The 16,647-nt window shown below is 35.8% G+C and overlaps 1 protein-coding gene across 7 annotated transcripts in view; it reads left to right on the forward strand.

Moving 5' to 3' along the window:
• LOC132139233 (electrogenic sodium bicarbonate cotransporter 1-like) overlaps positions 1-14,276 on the forward strand; it is a 72,939-nt gene extending 58,663 nt beyond the window's left edge. For 4 of the 7 annotated variants that reach the window (XM_059547744.1, XM_059547745.1, XM_059547739.1 and 1 more), the window contains 11 exons: positions 1,011-1,196; positions 1,407-1,520; positions 8,359-8,520; positions 9,895-10,073; positions 10,994-11,066; positions 11,166-11,234; positions 11,524-11,697; positions 12,103-12,267; positions 12,501-12,594; positions 12,942-13,021; positions 13,406-14,276. In XM_059547744.1, coding sequence (XP_059403727.1) covers positions 1,011-1,196; positions 1,407-1,520; positions 8,359-8,520; positions 9,895-10,073; positions 10,994-11,066; positions 11,166-11,234; positions 11,524-11,697; positions 12,103-12,267; positions 12,501-12,594; positions 12,942-12,985 — 1,260 coding nt within the window. In that variant the 3' untranslated portion in view covers positions 12,986-13,021; positions 13,406-14,276. Of the gene's footprint in view, positions 1-1,010; positions 1,197-1,406; positions 1,521-8,358; positions 8,521-9,894; positions 10,074-10,993; positions 11,067-11,165; positions 11,235-11,523; positions 11,698-12,102; positions 12,268-12,500; positions 12,595-12,938; positions 13,022-13,405 lie in introns of all 7 variants that reach the window. The other 3 variants (XM_059547743.1, XM_059547738.1, XM_059547740.1) reach the window with 1 other exon arrangement.
• The last annotated feature ends 2,371 nt before the right edge of the window (positions 14,277-16,647 follow it).

Consider the following 16,647-nt stretch of genomic DNA (forward strand, 5'->3'; position numbering starts at 1 on the left):
GAGAAACAGGACAAATAAAGAAATTAAATGTGTTCTTAAATCGGCTAAAAATATCAAGCATGATTGATGGAATGGAATTATAGTCTGAAAAAGCTACAAAATCAAAGTTTGAGCCCAGTAAATACTACATTATTTTTTTGTGAAATCTGTAAATTGCTGAAAATCTGCAAACTGGCTCTTACTTATAGCAACTAACATTGACTGCTCCAGACTGAAAAACTAAAAAAATCTGGATAAAACTTGTGAAGTAGTGTATTCTAGCCTTGAATCTTATTGGATTCATTGAGGTCACCATATAACACATTTGAGAAAACTCCCGTCCTTCTGTGTTCAGAAAATCCAAGGTGCTTTTTAATCCTTAAATTGTTGGCTGTTTCCTGAAACATTTTATCCAGACTTGCCTGACATTTTGTTCTCTTCATTAGAAAAAATGGGCTCCCAGTTGAGAATAAAAGAGATCTCTCAATGCTTCCGTTCAGATGAAGTCCTCAGTTTGAAATAATTGAAACATAATGCCCAAATCCTTGCCAACATCTTTGTAACTGAATGAGCCATAGCTCACGTTTCGCACCTTTTGTGCAAACCCGAACAGTAACAAAGTCATTGTAAAACTCCAGAGAGATTGAAGACAACAACGTATCTGCCTTCAAACAGAAACTGGAGAGCGTTTAATCTTCTGCAACTCTCAAGAGTCACTCAACTTTAAATTAATGTCTTGGGTTCATGATTGGTCTGTTTGCTGATAAAGCTGATCACCACAGGGAAACAATTTCCTCTCATCCTTCAGTTATTATAAACATGATCACATAAATGCACAAAGAAAGTCTTTCAAATGATTTACAATGGGTTTATAAAGTCAGTCAACATGATCTGACTTATTGCTTCTACTCTCATGAACGAAAGAGTTCCAAGGAATGACATGATTTTCTGTGAATGAACATCTTATAAGTCTGATCTAGACACCTTTTGATTTGATGCTCTAATCATGTGTCTTTGTGTCATTTGTGCAGCGCTTGAATGCCACCTGGTCCTCACTGTCAAAGAAGGAATGCTTGAAATACGGAGGGGAGTTAGTGGGCAAAGCCTGCGACTTTGTGCCCGACATCACCCTCATGTCCTTCATCCTTTTCTTTGGCACCTACACCTGCTCCATGTGTCTGAAGAAATTCAAGACAAGCCCATTCTTTCCTACTACTGTGAGTAGTTAATCTGTGACTCTAATCATACTACATGTGTAGAGGCAATATTTAGCCAAACCCGGTCTCTAATCCTTATACTGTGGGCAGTTACAGTCCAGTCTCTGATCCTAATCAGTACTGCAGTTTTTTAGGGAAAAGACTAATGATTTGATGCTCATTACTTAGTTTCTAAAAGAAGCATCCTTTCCCCCCATTTTTCCATCTTAGGTGAGGAAATTCATAAGTGACTTTGCCATTGTCCTGGCTATTTTGATCTTCTGTTGTGTAGACGCTCTGGTCGGGGTCGATACGCCAAAGCTCATAGTGCCAAGCGAATTTAAGGTAAACTTTCTATCCACATTGTCTGTCTGTTACTGTAAAGTGATGATCCTTCTGAGGTCCACTTCTAATATCTATCCAGCACAGACCTACAGTACTGGTCAAAAGTTTGGGGTCTGTAAGTTTCTTTTTTTTTGAAAGAGGTCTGTTATGCTTTTTACATTACCTCACAAAAGTGAGTACAGCCCTCACATTTCAGCAACCATTTTAGTTTATCTTCTCAAGGGACAATACTATAGAAATGAAACTTGAATATATTTTAGAGTAGTCAATGTTCTGTTTGTATAGCAGTATAAATACATACCGCCATTATTGTCAAAAAAGCTGGCAACAAAAGTGAGTACACCCTAAGTGACAACAAAGATGCATGTCCTTTTCATCATGTTCAGGCTTTTGTCTGCTTGACAAGACCATACAAATTTGTGTATCTTGTATTAGAGCAGTTAAGATTTGGTGCTTTGAGTACAATTTTCTCATACATGCCACTGGATGATCAACATGACACCTCATGGCAAAGAACTCTCTGAGGATTTAAGAATTCGAATTGTTGCTCTCCACAAAGATGGACTAGGCTATCAGAAGATCGGTAACACCCTGAAACTGAGTCACAGTACTGTGGCCAGAGTCATACAGAGTTTTTCCAAGATGGGTTCAACTTGGAACAGACCTCGCAAGGGTCGATCAAAGAAGTTGAGTCCTCATGCTGTGCATCAGGTGCAGAAGCTGGCTTTTAAAAACAGATACACGAGTGCTGCCAGCATGGCTTTAGAGGTTGCAGAAGTGGAAGGTCAGCTTGTCAGAGCTCTGACCATTAGGGGTGCACCGATCAAGATCGACCGATCATTATGCGCATCTCGTCAGTAAAGCCGGTTCTGTAATCAGCGGTAAATTCCATCAGGTGCGTGATTTCACATAGAGCAGCTGGTACTACACAGAGCCATTGTTAACGGAGAAGCTGCGCAAATCCACGTTCATCATCAGCGTTTATTTGCGCAACTAGACAGTTAACAACGGCTCTGTGTAGTAACAGCGGCTCTATGTGAAATCACGCACCTGATGGAATTTACCGCTGATTAGATAACTGGCTTTACTGGCGAGATTCGCATTAACGATCGGCCGATCTCAATCGGTGCACCCCTACTGACCATAGGCCACACACTGCAACAAGTCAGTTTGCACTGCCGTCATCCCAGAGGAAATCCTCTTCTGAAGCTGGCTCATAAGAAAGCCCGCAAACAGTTTCCTGAAGACAACCTGTCCAAGAGCAAGAAATACTGGAACCATGTCCTGTGGTCTGATGAGACTAAGATAAACGTATTTGGCTCAGATGGTGTCCAGCATGTGTGGTGACACCCTGGTTAGGAGTACCAAGACAATTGTGTCTTGCCTACAGTCAAACATGGTGGGGGTGGCATCATGGTCTAGGGCTGCATGAGTGCATTTGGTGCTGGGGAGCTGCGCTTCATTGAGGGAAACATGGATTCCAACATGTACTGTTACATTCTGAAGCAGAACATGATGCCCTCCCTTCAGAAACTGGGCACAACAACAGTTTTCCAACATGATAATGAGCCCAAACACACCCAAGATGACAACTGCCTTGCTGAGGAAGCTGAAGGTGATGGTGATGGCGTGGTCAGGTGTGTCTGCAGACCTGAACCCTATTGAGCGGACGGTGGAAATGCACCATGTTTCTAACATCCAGCAGCCTCGTGATGTCACTATGGAGTGGATGACGATCCCAGCAACAATCTGTGCAGTTCTGGTGAATTCCATGCCCAGGAGGATTAAGGCAGTGCTAGATAACAACAGTGCTCACACAAAATATTGACACTTTGGACACAGTTTTGTCATGTTCACTTAGGGTGTACTCACTTTTGTTGCCAGCTATATTGACAATAGTGTGAGATACTGTATGTTTTATAATGTAATTTATTTTTGTGTTAGCAAAGCTGAATATTTAGCAGATGATCCTTCAGAAATTGTTCTAATATGATGATTTGCTTTTCAAGAAACATTTATTATTATCATTAGTTGAAAGTTGAAAACAGTTGTGCTGCTTAATGATTTGTGGAAACATTTTTGTTCAGGATTCTTTGATTTAATAATAAATTCAAAATAACTTTATTTGAAATAATACTAAAATCTATACATTAAAATAACATTGTTGTAAATGTATTGTCAATTCAATGTGTCCTTGTTAAATAAAATCATTAATTTCTTAAAAAAAAAAAAAAACTACAAATCTTACAGACCCCAGACTTTTAAAATTATCCCAAAAGTTCTATAAAATTGGTTATATCTTATAATTATTTTTCCTGCAATTATCTATAAAAACAACTAGCATAATTTGCAGTTTATGCTAATATAATACAATTAATTTAACATCGTTTTTTAAAATGTTTTAAGTTGGCTTGAGAAAGCTTACTGAAATCCTATTTAAACTTTAGCCAAACATTCAAATCTAAACTCCCTGAAACCCCTAGACTCAATTAATCTACCATTCATCTATCTATCTATCTATCTATCCATCTTCAAACATTTTCTTGCTTTATTTCTTATGTTCTTTCTATCGGTTTATCTATCTATCTCTGACTGTTTCTATCTATCTATCTATCTATCTATCTATCTATCTATCTATCTATCTATCTATCTATCTATCTATCTATCTATCTATCTGTCTATCTATCTATCTATCTATCTATCTATCTATCTATCTATCTATCTATCTATCTATCTATCTATCTATCTATCTATCTATCTATCTACTCATCTAATATTTCTTTATCTTTCTATCTACTCATCTAATATTTCTATCTATCTATCTATCTATCTATCTATCTATCTATCTATCTATCTATCTATCTATCTATCTATTTACAGTATATATCTTCAAACTTTTTCTATCTATCCATCCATCTTCAAACATTTTCTATCTATCTATCTATCTATCTATCTATCTATCTATCTATCTATCTATCTATCTATCTATCTATCTATCTATCTATCTATCTACTCATCTAATATTTTTATCTATCTATCTATCTATCTATCTATCTATCTATCTATCTATCTATCTATCTATCTATCTATCTATCTATCTATCTATCTATCTATCTATCTTATCTATCTATCTATCTATTTACAGTATATATCTTCAAACTTTTTCTATCTATCCATCCATCTTCAAACATTTTCTATCTATCTATCTATCTATCTATCTATCTATCTATCTATCTATCTATCTATCTATCTATCTATCTACTCATCTAATATTTCTTTATCTATCTATCTACTCATCTAATATTTCTATCTATCTATCTATCTATCTATCTATCTATCTATCTATCTATCTATCTATCTATCTATCTATCTATCTATCTATCTATCTATCTATCTTCTTTATATAGATTAGATGAGTAGACAGCATTTTAATCATGCTAGAAACATGTTAACAACATGCTAATCTATTTATCTATCCATCTATCTATCTATCCTAACAACATGCTAATAATGTTAGAAACATGCTAGTCGAATGCTAATCATGCTAGAAACATGATAACGACATGCTAGTCAAGCTAGAAACATGCTAGCAACATGTTAATCATGCTAGAAACATGTTAGCAAAATGCTTATCATGTTAGAAACATGCTAGTCACATGCTAATCACGGTAGAAACATGCTGGCAACATGCTAATCATGCTAGAAACATGCTAGCAGCATGCTAATAATTCTAGCAACATGAGTTGCATGCTAATAATGCTAGAAACATGTTAACAACATGCTAATCATGTTAGCAGCATGTTAATCATGCTAGCGACATGCTAATCATGCTAGAAACATGTTAAATTTAGAAACATGCTAATCTTGCTAGAAACATGCTAGCAACATGCTGGTCGCATGCTCATCATGCTAGCAACATGTTAGAGGGTCACGGGAATCCCGCGTGATTGGGAACAAAATCACTATTAATCACGGGATTGGGACGGGACGGGAAAAAATGTCAGCGGGAGTGGGCGGGACCGGGAAAACACTTGGATCTCCAACTTTATACAAAAATATAGCCTACCTTTTATATAAATAAACTATAAACTAATGGTGTGCGATATGAAGATTTTTGATCGTGGACGATAAAAATGTCTCTATAATCTGCTTATTAAGAAATGTAGTATCGTGCTGCAGCACACATTCTATCAGCTGCAGTTCTGGCACCTCCATCATATACTGAACAACACCACATCATTCACAGTGTTAACTCAGTGCTAGAGTTACTCTCTCATTTACATGTGCTTTTAAATGTTTCATTCGCGCGCTGCTCTGACCTCTGCTTTTTCTGAGCGCTGCATTCACCCGACCAGAGTATGTGAGAGGAGCAGATTTTTTTAAAAGTCGGAGTGCCGTGGTTCTCAGTCGCTCCAAGCGTGCTTCATCACGAGTACAACTGGATCTCTCCAATCAGAAGGTTATAATGACAGCAATAACCGAGCGGGAAGTTACAGGCTAGTTCTCAAGGAGTTTGTCTGTTCCTTTTACTGAATATTTTCGGGTTAAAGCATGATTTAAACAGATTCAGCACATTTGCTTTCTCAGTAATGCATTTAAAAAAGTAATCTTACAGTGCTGCTTCATCTGTCTCTGATTTTGAATAAGCAGAAATCTGTAAGAAATGCATCGATCTGTAGATAAAATAACTGACAAAAGTGTACTGTTATTTTCATCACAAACAAAATTTGCACAGCAGAAAGCAGCAATTATACCTTCTAATGCTGACAATGTTATTAGTTTGGCATGTGGTAGGAAAAAAAGTTAGCACACAATAGCCTAAGCCACTTTGAAACTCTCCTGTTATTTTATTTTATGTATTTTTTTAAATATAGGCTACATTATGAACATAACATTGAAATACACTGAAATACTTTATCCACGGAGTGAAGGCGGAGCGGTGTTTCTGGTATCAGTGCGCGCGGAGCGGAGTGATTATTAAATGCTCGGAGCAGAGGGAATTTGTTGTTAAAATACTCCGTCATTTTTAGTCGAATCCGTATACGTTTATTTGTGTGCACGCCGAATAACAACAAAACGCAGTGCTTCTGTAAAATAATTAAAGCAAACCAGATGCATTTTCTGCCGTCTGAGTCATGTGAACTTGAGCGTGACCCGTTAGCATGGATTTACATTAAATTTAATGTGTGTGCAATGCACATTGTGCATTAAGATGGCTTTCAGTTAATTAAAAAAATTAAATTTATATATATATATATATATATAATATACATACACACACACACACATTTAAAATTTGTATTTTACTAAAGTTGCTGTGATCTGTAGCCTACTGTATTTTTTTTTTTTTTTACTGTAACTGACATATTCCAGGTTTTTTTTTTGCGGGAGTGGGACGGGACACATTTGAAAATCCACTCCCATGTCAATGTGCTAGTCATATGCTAATCATGCTAGAAACATGCTAGCAGCATGCTAATCATGTTAGCGACATGTTAGCAAAATGTTAATCATGCTAGCGACAACTAAACATGCTAGAAACATGCTAATTATGCTTAAAAACATGCTAGCAACATGCTAGTCACATGCTAATCATGCTAATTATTAACATATTAATCATGCTAGCAACATGCTAATGACATGCTAATCATGCTTGAAAAATGCTAAACATGCTAGAAACATGCTAATCATGCTAAAAACATGCTAGCAACATGCTAGTTGCATGCTAATCATGCTAGAAACATGTTAGCAATATGCTAATCATGATAACAACATGTTAGCAGCATTCTAATCATGCTAGAAACATGCTAGCAACATGCTAGTCGCATGCTAATCATGCTAGAAACATGCTAGGGACATGCTTATCATGCTAGAAACATGCTAGCAACATGCTAGTCACATGCTAAACATGCTAGCGAATTGATAATAATGCTAGAAACATGCTAGCAACATGCTAATCATGTTATCAACATGCTAGCGACATGCTATTAACATGCTAATTATGTTAGAAACATACTAGCGACATGCTAGCAACATGCTAATCATGCTAGAAACATGTTTCTAACTTCTATCTATCTATTTATCTATCTCTTTCTAACTAATCTATCATCCTTTCAAACTAATCTATCTATCATTCTTTTTCAAACTAATCTATCATTCTTTCTTTTGAACTAATCTATCTATCATTCTTTCTTTTAAACACATCTATCTATAATTCTTTCTAACTCATCTATCATTCTTTCTAACTAATATATCTTTTTTCTTTCTAACTAATCTATCTAGTATTCTTTCTTTCAAACTAATCTATCTATCATTCTTTCTTTCAAACTAATCTATCTATCATTCTTTCTTTTGAACTAATCTATCTATCATTCTTTCTAACTAATATATCTCTTTCACCTAATCTATCAATCTAACTTTAAACTACTTTAAACTTCGAACTACTTTAAACTTCTTACTTCTTTAAACGTCTTCAAACTTTCCGGTCAGGCTTTCTAAAGCCAACTTAAAGTTTGTCTCAACAAACTTTTTTTTCTAGTTATACATGTTAATTATTTTAGTAAAATGGTTTTGGGACTTCACACTGCATGGGTCAGTAAATGGGGTGTTTCTACTCAGGTGGCCTGAGGGTCTGCTTAATAGAAATAGATTTTGTTCAGGAAAAACAAGTATCAGAGTCACACTGGCTGGCATGCGCTGTTTGCTGTATCTTATGAACTGATTCACAGTCAATGCCAATCCACTCAGGACAGTACTGTTTGTGTTGTGTAAACATTTCCCAAGTGCCCTGACTGCAAACTTCTGTGATCCTCAAACTGCACTCCTCTCAAATCCTCAGCCAACAAGCCCAAACCGTGGCTGGTTTGTGCCTCCGTTCGGAGGGAACCCCTGGTGGGTGTACCTGGCAGCAGCTCTGCCTGCTCTGCTGGTCACCATCCTGCTCTTCATGGATCAGCAGATCACCGCTGTCATTATCAATCGCAAGGAGCACAAGCTTAAGGTAGGCCTGCCGTGAGTCTGCTGTGTGATTCTCTCCTGAGCCAGAAAGTTTATCACACTCACTTTGAGCCATCCAGGACCACAGGAAACACTTGCAGTGCCGTGGGCGACTGTATCGGGTTATTTATAGAAAGTCTTTTATGAATAAAGCTCTTTATCTTTTGTCTGGAGGATGTGAATCAGAACTTGGGGTCAAAAATAGCATTATTTAAACAGATGGTCTGAGGCAAGCCAAAAGGGAAAAAGAGCTGTACATCAATAATTCAGGAATTGATATTTGATCTTAATATTCTTAATACTGAACTGAAAACTTATAATATACTGTAATATACACTGAGTTTGTAAGATGATAGCTAGTAAGGCTTTGTTCATATTCAAGAATTGTATGCTACTAGGAATTATAGGCTACATGTATGAAAATTCTAAAAATATATATTTAATTCATTTTGAATTCTTGACGTTTTTACCTTAACGTCACACTTTTGGTCCAGATTGTAAGTGGGAACATAGAGGAATTGTGAATCAGAAAAAGCAAACCATTTATTCTCTTTTGACCTGTAATGTGAGACTGGCCTCAAAACATTGTGTCCTCTCACTATAATGCCTCCCAGTGGAAGAGCTCCTGTTGTTATCTCTGTGAGAATTACACTGCCCTGGTGACATATTGTACTTTACTTTTGTGTGATGCAGAGTAGTGTTATCTGTTAGAATAAAGCACTCAAGAAAACTGATGGCTTATTTAAAGGGACAGCTCACCCAAAAATGAAAATTCTGTCATTCAGTAAAGTAACTTTAACAGATTTAAATTAAGATGACTAAAAAATGCAAGTTATCACTTAATACTTCACAATTCAAGTTGACTAAACATGTATATAAGTACAACATATGCAGTGTATATTATTTTATTTATTAATGGATTTATTGAATGGATGCTGCGTTATTGGGATCTTTTTTGTCCCAATCCCTAAAGCTTACCCCTACACCTACCCCTAACTATACTAGACCTGCTGATAAGTAAAGCTCTTCTCAATGTCCAGAAAGGGAGCAGCGGTTTTGAGCATGGTAACAAAATCGAGACTGGCTCTCTGGACTTGCAAATAAATACTGTATTATTTTTGTCAAATAATTTGTTTTCAACCTTGATAGACATGATCGAGAAAATGGAAAAGAGCTGCTTAAATCATCCTTTGATGTTTAATTATAACATATTATAACATAATTATAGCAAAAATAGCAGCATGCATGTAAATAAAAAAAATCATTACCAGGCAAACTATTCTTGTAAAATGTTACAGAATACTATAATAAGTCATAAAAGGTTTATGATTGCTCTTATAGCATTTTGTAAACAACCTGTTTTCTCTGTCTCGATCAGAAAGGCGCAGGCTATCATCTGGACTTGTTCTGGGTAGCTTTGCTGTTAGCATTGTGCTCTTTCATGGGTCTGCCCTGGTATGTAGCTGCTACAGTTATCTCCATCGCCCACATTGACAGCTTGAAGATGGAGACCGAGACGTCTGCCCCTGGCGAACAGCCCAAATTTTTGGGTGTCAGGTATGTTCTAAAGAATCAAGTCAAAAGATGAAGTGATCTTTGGTGGTGATTTGTAGAATAATAAAACTCTAGATAGAAACTCTGGAAACTGAAGGATCTGACTGACAGTAGAGCTTTTGCGTCAGTCGTTGACTAAAGAGTTGGGTTCAGTGGGATGCCTGTTAAAAGGCTGCATGTTGGACTGAACTCCAGGGGGTTATTGATGCAGCTGTAAGCTGAACAAACGTACTGTAAACAGGCCTGGTTCTGCTGAAAACACAGTATTGCCAGTATTTAGGTTGCACTTTTAACACTTCTCTGGTTTGGTTCATTCCCAAAGTATTTCAGGTATTAATGATTAACATGAATAATAAATATCTGATTAATATTATAATCAGAAAGAATCATTAATAATTAGGGAAATGGAATCTTTAACCATTAGATCCCATTTCCCTTATTATTAATGAGTGGGATCTGATAGTTAAAGATGTGAGCTGGAAACTTAGACGTTGCAGGTTTAAACATCTAACTACACTCCAAGTTACTCCAAGGGGTACAACCATCACTCTAATAGGTGCACTGCAAGTCTCTGTGGATAAAAGCATCTTCCAGGTGACTTCTTCCTGTAATTTAAACAATGATACACTGCATGTTTGTTTGTCTAAGAAGACTGTATCGCAAGGTTTTTTTTTTTTTGCTTTATGCACCTGCTAGTAATAGGTGCAGCTGAAATGGCCAAACCTGATAATTAGAACAGGGTGTCCACAAACACTAACATTCAAATATATATATATTTTTAAAGAAATTAATAAATGTATTCAGCAAGGACACATCAGATTGATTGAAAGTGACACTTACAGTAGCTGTTCTTCTGAACTTTCTATTCACAGAAATGTTTATTGAGCACTAAATCAGCATTTTTGTAATTGTCTCCTCTTCAGGGAACAGAGAGTTACTGGTATCTTTGTCTTCATCCTCACCGGTCTGTCTGTCTTTATGGCACCTATCCTCAAGGTGACAGTACCATAAATGTGAATGTGCATGCGTGTCATTTTCTTTGTCTCTTCTCAAAAACATGATGGCTTTGAATGTCTGAATAATTATTTTCTGTAGTTTATACCAATGCCAGTGTTGTATGGAGTTTTCCTCTACATGGGTGTCGCTTCACTCAACGGAGTTCAGGTCAGTTCTTGAAACGATTCTGCGCCATTCAAAACTCAACTGAAAAAGATTTTTAAATGAAAAGTTTAGGATTTAGAATTATATATCCAATTTTAATTTTGAGAAATTGTAATTAAATCCTTATACATGATAATTTTGGGTATTATTGGTAGATATTAATAATCTAATCTAATCTAAACACATTGTTTTTAATAATCACTATTTGAAGTACTATACCAATCACTTTATGTATTATTTGTATTTTTTTATATATATATTTGAGTATTGCTCTTTTTTTTTTTTTTCTCAGTTTATGGACCGGCTCAAGCTGCTCCTCATGCCTGCCAAACACCAGCCAGACCTGATCTATTTGCGGCACGTCCCACTGAGGAAGGTCCACCTCTTCACTTTCATTCAGATGCTTTGTCTGGCGCTCCTCTGGGTCCTCAAGTCCACTGTTGCTGCCATTGTTTTCCCCGTTATGGTTAGTCACCTCTTTCAGCTGTTCTTGATTTACCAAGCATTAATTTTAGAAGCGGCTTTGACTGCAAAACTGAGAGCTTCAGGTCTAAAAATTGCACTACCTGTCAGAAGAGGATTTTTTTGTTTGGTTTGTTTTTGAAAGTTTCTTTTGCTAAACAATACTGCATAAGAGACTTCTCTCGAAAGCATTAAAAAAATTTAAATTATTCAAAACTATTGACCAGTAAATGTGCCAGTTATTGCATCCTACTAGAAAAAGAGATAAAATGTTAAACTAGCATTTTGATTATAATGTTTGTTTTTCCTTCATAATATGAACAGATACTCAAGTGTTGTATTTTTTTTTCATCATCTGTAGTATATGCACTGAACTGAAAGAGCAACACTTGCTATTCTCTTTGGTCAGATCTTGGCTCTGGTTGCTGTGAGGAAGGCGTTGGACTTGATCTTCTCCCAGCATGACCTCAGTTTCCTGGATGATGTCATACCTGAGAAGGACAAGAAAAAGAAGGAAGATGAGAAGAAAAAGAAAAAGAAGAAACAAGGGAGCATTGACAGTGACATGGAAGATGTGAGTTTTCCCGAAAAAAAAGCCTTGTTTTAATGTTTGTATTAAGAACACTTAAGACTTTGGGAATAAGTTGACTGAGTTGCCCTTTAATAATGTGTTTTAATACCTGTGCATGATACACATTTGACTGGTAGTCTATCCATCCATCCATGGAGAATGGAGGAAGTGTGAACTACGCTGGTGTATGTAGGTTCAGCTCCTAAAGCTCTTTTTGACTGTTTCTCCTTGTGCAGTCTGACTGTCCTTACATTGAGAATGTGCCCAGCATTAAAATCCCAATGGACATGATGGAGCAAGAGCCTTTTTTAGGAGATAAGGCCTCTGACCGTGAGTAGACCGGACCTCGGGCCTCACCTCAATTCAGACCTCTTGAAAGATTCAGCATGAGCGTTTTTCTTCCTCTTCCTTTCATAATCTGGAGCATGCTACCACTCGCTCCTCTGTCAAATGTCAGTCCTCTATAGCAACTGACAACTAAAACTTTTTTTTCAGCTTTAGTATGTAACAGACTGTGGGTAATGTTTTCTTTTCTACTAAAACTTGTAACATCTTAAGAGTTGTATTAAGATCTTATTATCTAATGAAAATGCTAATTAAAATATTCCGCATGATGGTGTTCAGCAGAATGTAAAGCCGTGCATGTGCTAATAATAGACCATGTGTCCCTCTTGCAGGAGAAAAGTCCCCTTCATTTCTTGACCGATATACATCTAGCTGAAAAGCGGCACTATTCTCAGACCAGCCCGATGTCAAGGTATGCATCTTGAGCTGTTGTGTGTTAGTAATGTGTAGTTATAGTATGGATTAATTAACAACATAGAATATTAAGAATGTGTGAAGCAGAGCACTCTTAACAACTGTACTCATTAAATGATAAGATCAGTGTTCATATTTTGTATACTTGATAAAAAGAATAGGGTATGCATGACTATAATTCAGTAAATTCAAGATGCTTACACTGAAAGCCACCTTTATTTCTTTCAACATCACAATTCATCAAGGCTTACTTAATGCCTTTATACTACCCTTGTTAGCTTGTTAGAAGAAAATTCTTTGAACTACAGGTTGAATAGTAGCAAAGAAATTCTTGGTAGTTACTGGGAAATGAATTAAATAGTAAGTTGACTGTCTTTTTCAGTTCAGAGAGACTGCCATTAAATGTGCCTCAGATTAAAATAGATCTGGACCCAGATGACAACGATGACTACTACTGGAGGAGTCGAGGGTCTGAGACGTCCATATAACTCCTCTAACCAATCAGTTACATAGATTTTATTTCCGATTTGCAGAAAGCCATTTGCCAAGGGATATTTTGTAAAGACTGTTCCCCTCATGGATCCATTCTGTGACTAAATAACGGCTTCCACTCACTTAATCACTCCAGTTTGCAAAGTTGTAATTCCTAAACTACTATGCAATTCAGTTCAATATTTCACTTACGTGCTGAGCTGTAAAGAAATGCTTTAGCTGTTTTTACACAGTTCAACAACTACTCCCTCCATTTATTCATCCAATACAATATAATTATTTTCCTTCATTTTTTTGCTCCTCTACCTCTGTTTTACATGGTAGGCATTATTTAAGAAAAGAATGAACTTTTTCATGTTTTTATTTGCACAGCATGAGATCTTAATGTAGATTTTTTTTTATGTACATCTTGAGCGAACTATTCAGCAAATGATTTTTATTATGAAGAGAGAGAACAACTGTGACAATATATTATACAGTAATATTTAACTTGATTAACTTTTTAATAATGGTTAATGTTATTGATTGGCATTGAACATGCTGTTTTTCATATTTTTTCATTTAATATAGCGCGGTATTAAATTTCATTTGTTTTGTTTTACAAACTATTTCTGCCTAATTATCCAAACACGTTCTAGTAAGCTTGATTAATTAAGAAAGCCTAATAATTGATTTTGCATTTTCAAGTCTGGTCCGGCAGTTGTTTTGTTACCTGGTTATGGAAAATGTCTAAAAATATAAAAGTCTACGTTTATAACCTATATGAACTCGAAGGTCTGTTGTCCTTCAACGGATTTACCTAAGTGGCTTAAACCTGAATTGCAATAATATGTGAAATTTCTTTAGGTTTGAGATTGTCTCATGTAATTCAGATCACTTTTTTAAAATTGTGGTCTATTTTACGGATGTCTAGTCATTCAGTCTCATATTGCAAGTTGTGTCATTTGTAAAAAATAAGTCAGAAAATGGTGTGGCACATACATTTGAATGAAGATGACATTTGTGCTGCGTCACACAGTTCATGTCCTAAACATGTTCTCGTTGATCCTTCAAGAACTCCTTCAAGAAGTATCCTTCGAGTTCTGCTAATTTGTCATCATTTTTCCTCTTTCTTTCAAAAACAAAAGTATACAAATTGTAGTATACATTATTTTTTAAAATCAACTTTTAACCTTGTAAGTATGTTTTTTTAACTTATGTTTTTGGGGGTACCTAAAGATGAAATATATTGTGAAGCATGTCTGGGGGAATTCTTGAACAATGCTAAATGTTAACAATGATACATTTTTTAATCAAGTTTTGTGACTTTTTAGAACAAAACAGCTGAAATTTATTTTAGAATGTATATTTTTCAAATGAAATTAATATTAAAAAACAGAATTTATTAAATGGTCTGCTCATTTATTTTTGTGCTACTGTTTTTATACTTTTTTTCCTCCTTTAATAACATTTTATCTGATACATAGGGTACATAAACCCACCAAAATCATATTTCAAAAAACAAAAATTTATTATAAATAATATAAATTATTTATAAATAAAGCATTGCTTTATTTAAACACTCTTTATTCAAACCATTTTAAATCAAATTTACTTTACAATTTCTTTTCACACAAATTATGCTGCTGCATTAATATCCAATAAAAGTAAATCTAGTTGTGTAATAATAATATATTTGGGGACCAAAAACGATCTTTAGGTGGTTTTCAGCCACGTTTTTTTAGACATCTATTAATAATTTATGATCTTGCATTAATTAAAACAGCCGTGTCTCAAGTATTAGCTGTTCACTGAAGATGGCACAACATCGCCATCTAGTGTTTACAATTAACACTGCCCCTTATAAATACAGTTCCCATGACATGCACTTTAACAGCTCATTTACTAATTGTAGAATATCAAGTGCTTTCTTTTTGGGACATTTTTTGGAGAAAAAAAAAGGTGCAAATAGTATTTCAGTGGTCTTGAGAGGAAAGCTACAATTTGCCAGCCAAAGAAATATTTTAGGAAGAGGACGGAATATGTTTGTGAGAAGAGAGAATTTTTTTTTTCCTCAAATGTTTGATGTCAGTTATTCAAGCACATTAAAAACTTTCTACATCAGCAACAGTCAGGCTGCCCATGACAAACTAAATGCAGGATAATGAGACATTTGCCAGTTTCTTTTCAATATATGGGAGAAAACGAATGTCTGCGTATTTTAAGAGTTTAGACATTCCAAAGCAAATGCTCACACTCAGACCTTCTCTGTTTTATATACATTTTAAAATTAAATGCATGTACATGTTCAAATACACAGTATTTGTGATAAAGGTGGTCATGGAATGTTATCTATAAAAATCATGTTAAAACCATAGCTTAAAGCCGGTAAACTCAAATATCGTAGAATTTTCAGTTCTTTTCAAGTTAAGTTAAACTAACGTAGTCCATTTAGATGTTTTTATGAGTCCTGGTCCTTTGTCCAGCTGAAATTCAGTACATCTTCTTGGCCTTTCATCATTCTTTTGTTCTGCTGCATTAGACGTGATCCAGACAGCTGTAGCAGACAGGCACAAGTTTATAGATAGACTGTCTGTTCTGTTTTGATCATGTTAAAATCTTAGTACAGGAAGAACATGTTTTAGGGCCTATAAAAATGTATTCTAGATAATTTATGTGGATAATTTACACTCATTACCTAGTCCCCCATTCACCATCACCATCAAAAACATTTAAAACTGATGCATAACACCTCAGCATTAAGCTAGATAGATTGGCTCTATGACTCTCTCTCCTCTTCAGCTGTAGCTGGTGTGTGGTGAGTGCACTGCAGCCGTGGTCCTGTGGCAGCCATCACATCATCCAAGTGGATGCTGCACACTGGTGATAGTTGAGGAGAGACCCAACCCCCCCCCCCCCCCCCAACCACCACCACATGAAGCGCTTTGCGTGTACATCAAATCACAATAAAGAGTTATATAAATACATTCATTCATTCATTCGTGTGCATTGTTTTGTATTAAAAAAGCATGAATTTCACCTTTATAGTCACTCATACGCGTGAACGTCATCCTGATGGTGCTTTGTGTTTTACTTCCTGCCACAGAGTGCTTTAGATTTTTCTGACTGCCAATAAAATGTATAATGGAGAAT

The sequence above is a fragment of the Carassius carassius genome, chromosome 4 (genome assembly GCF_963082965.1).
Source record: "Carassius carassius chromosome 4, fCarCar2.1, whole genome shotgun sequence".
NCBI classification, from domain to species: domain Eukaryota; kingdom Metazoa; phylum Chordata; class Actinopteri; order Cypriniformes; family Cyprinidae; genus Carassius; species Carassius carassius.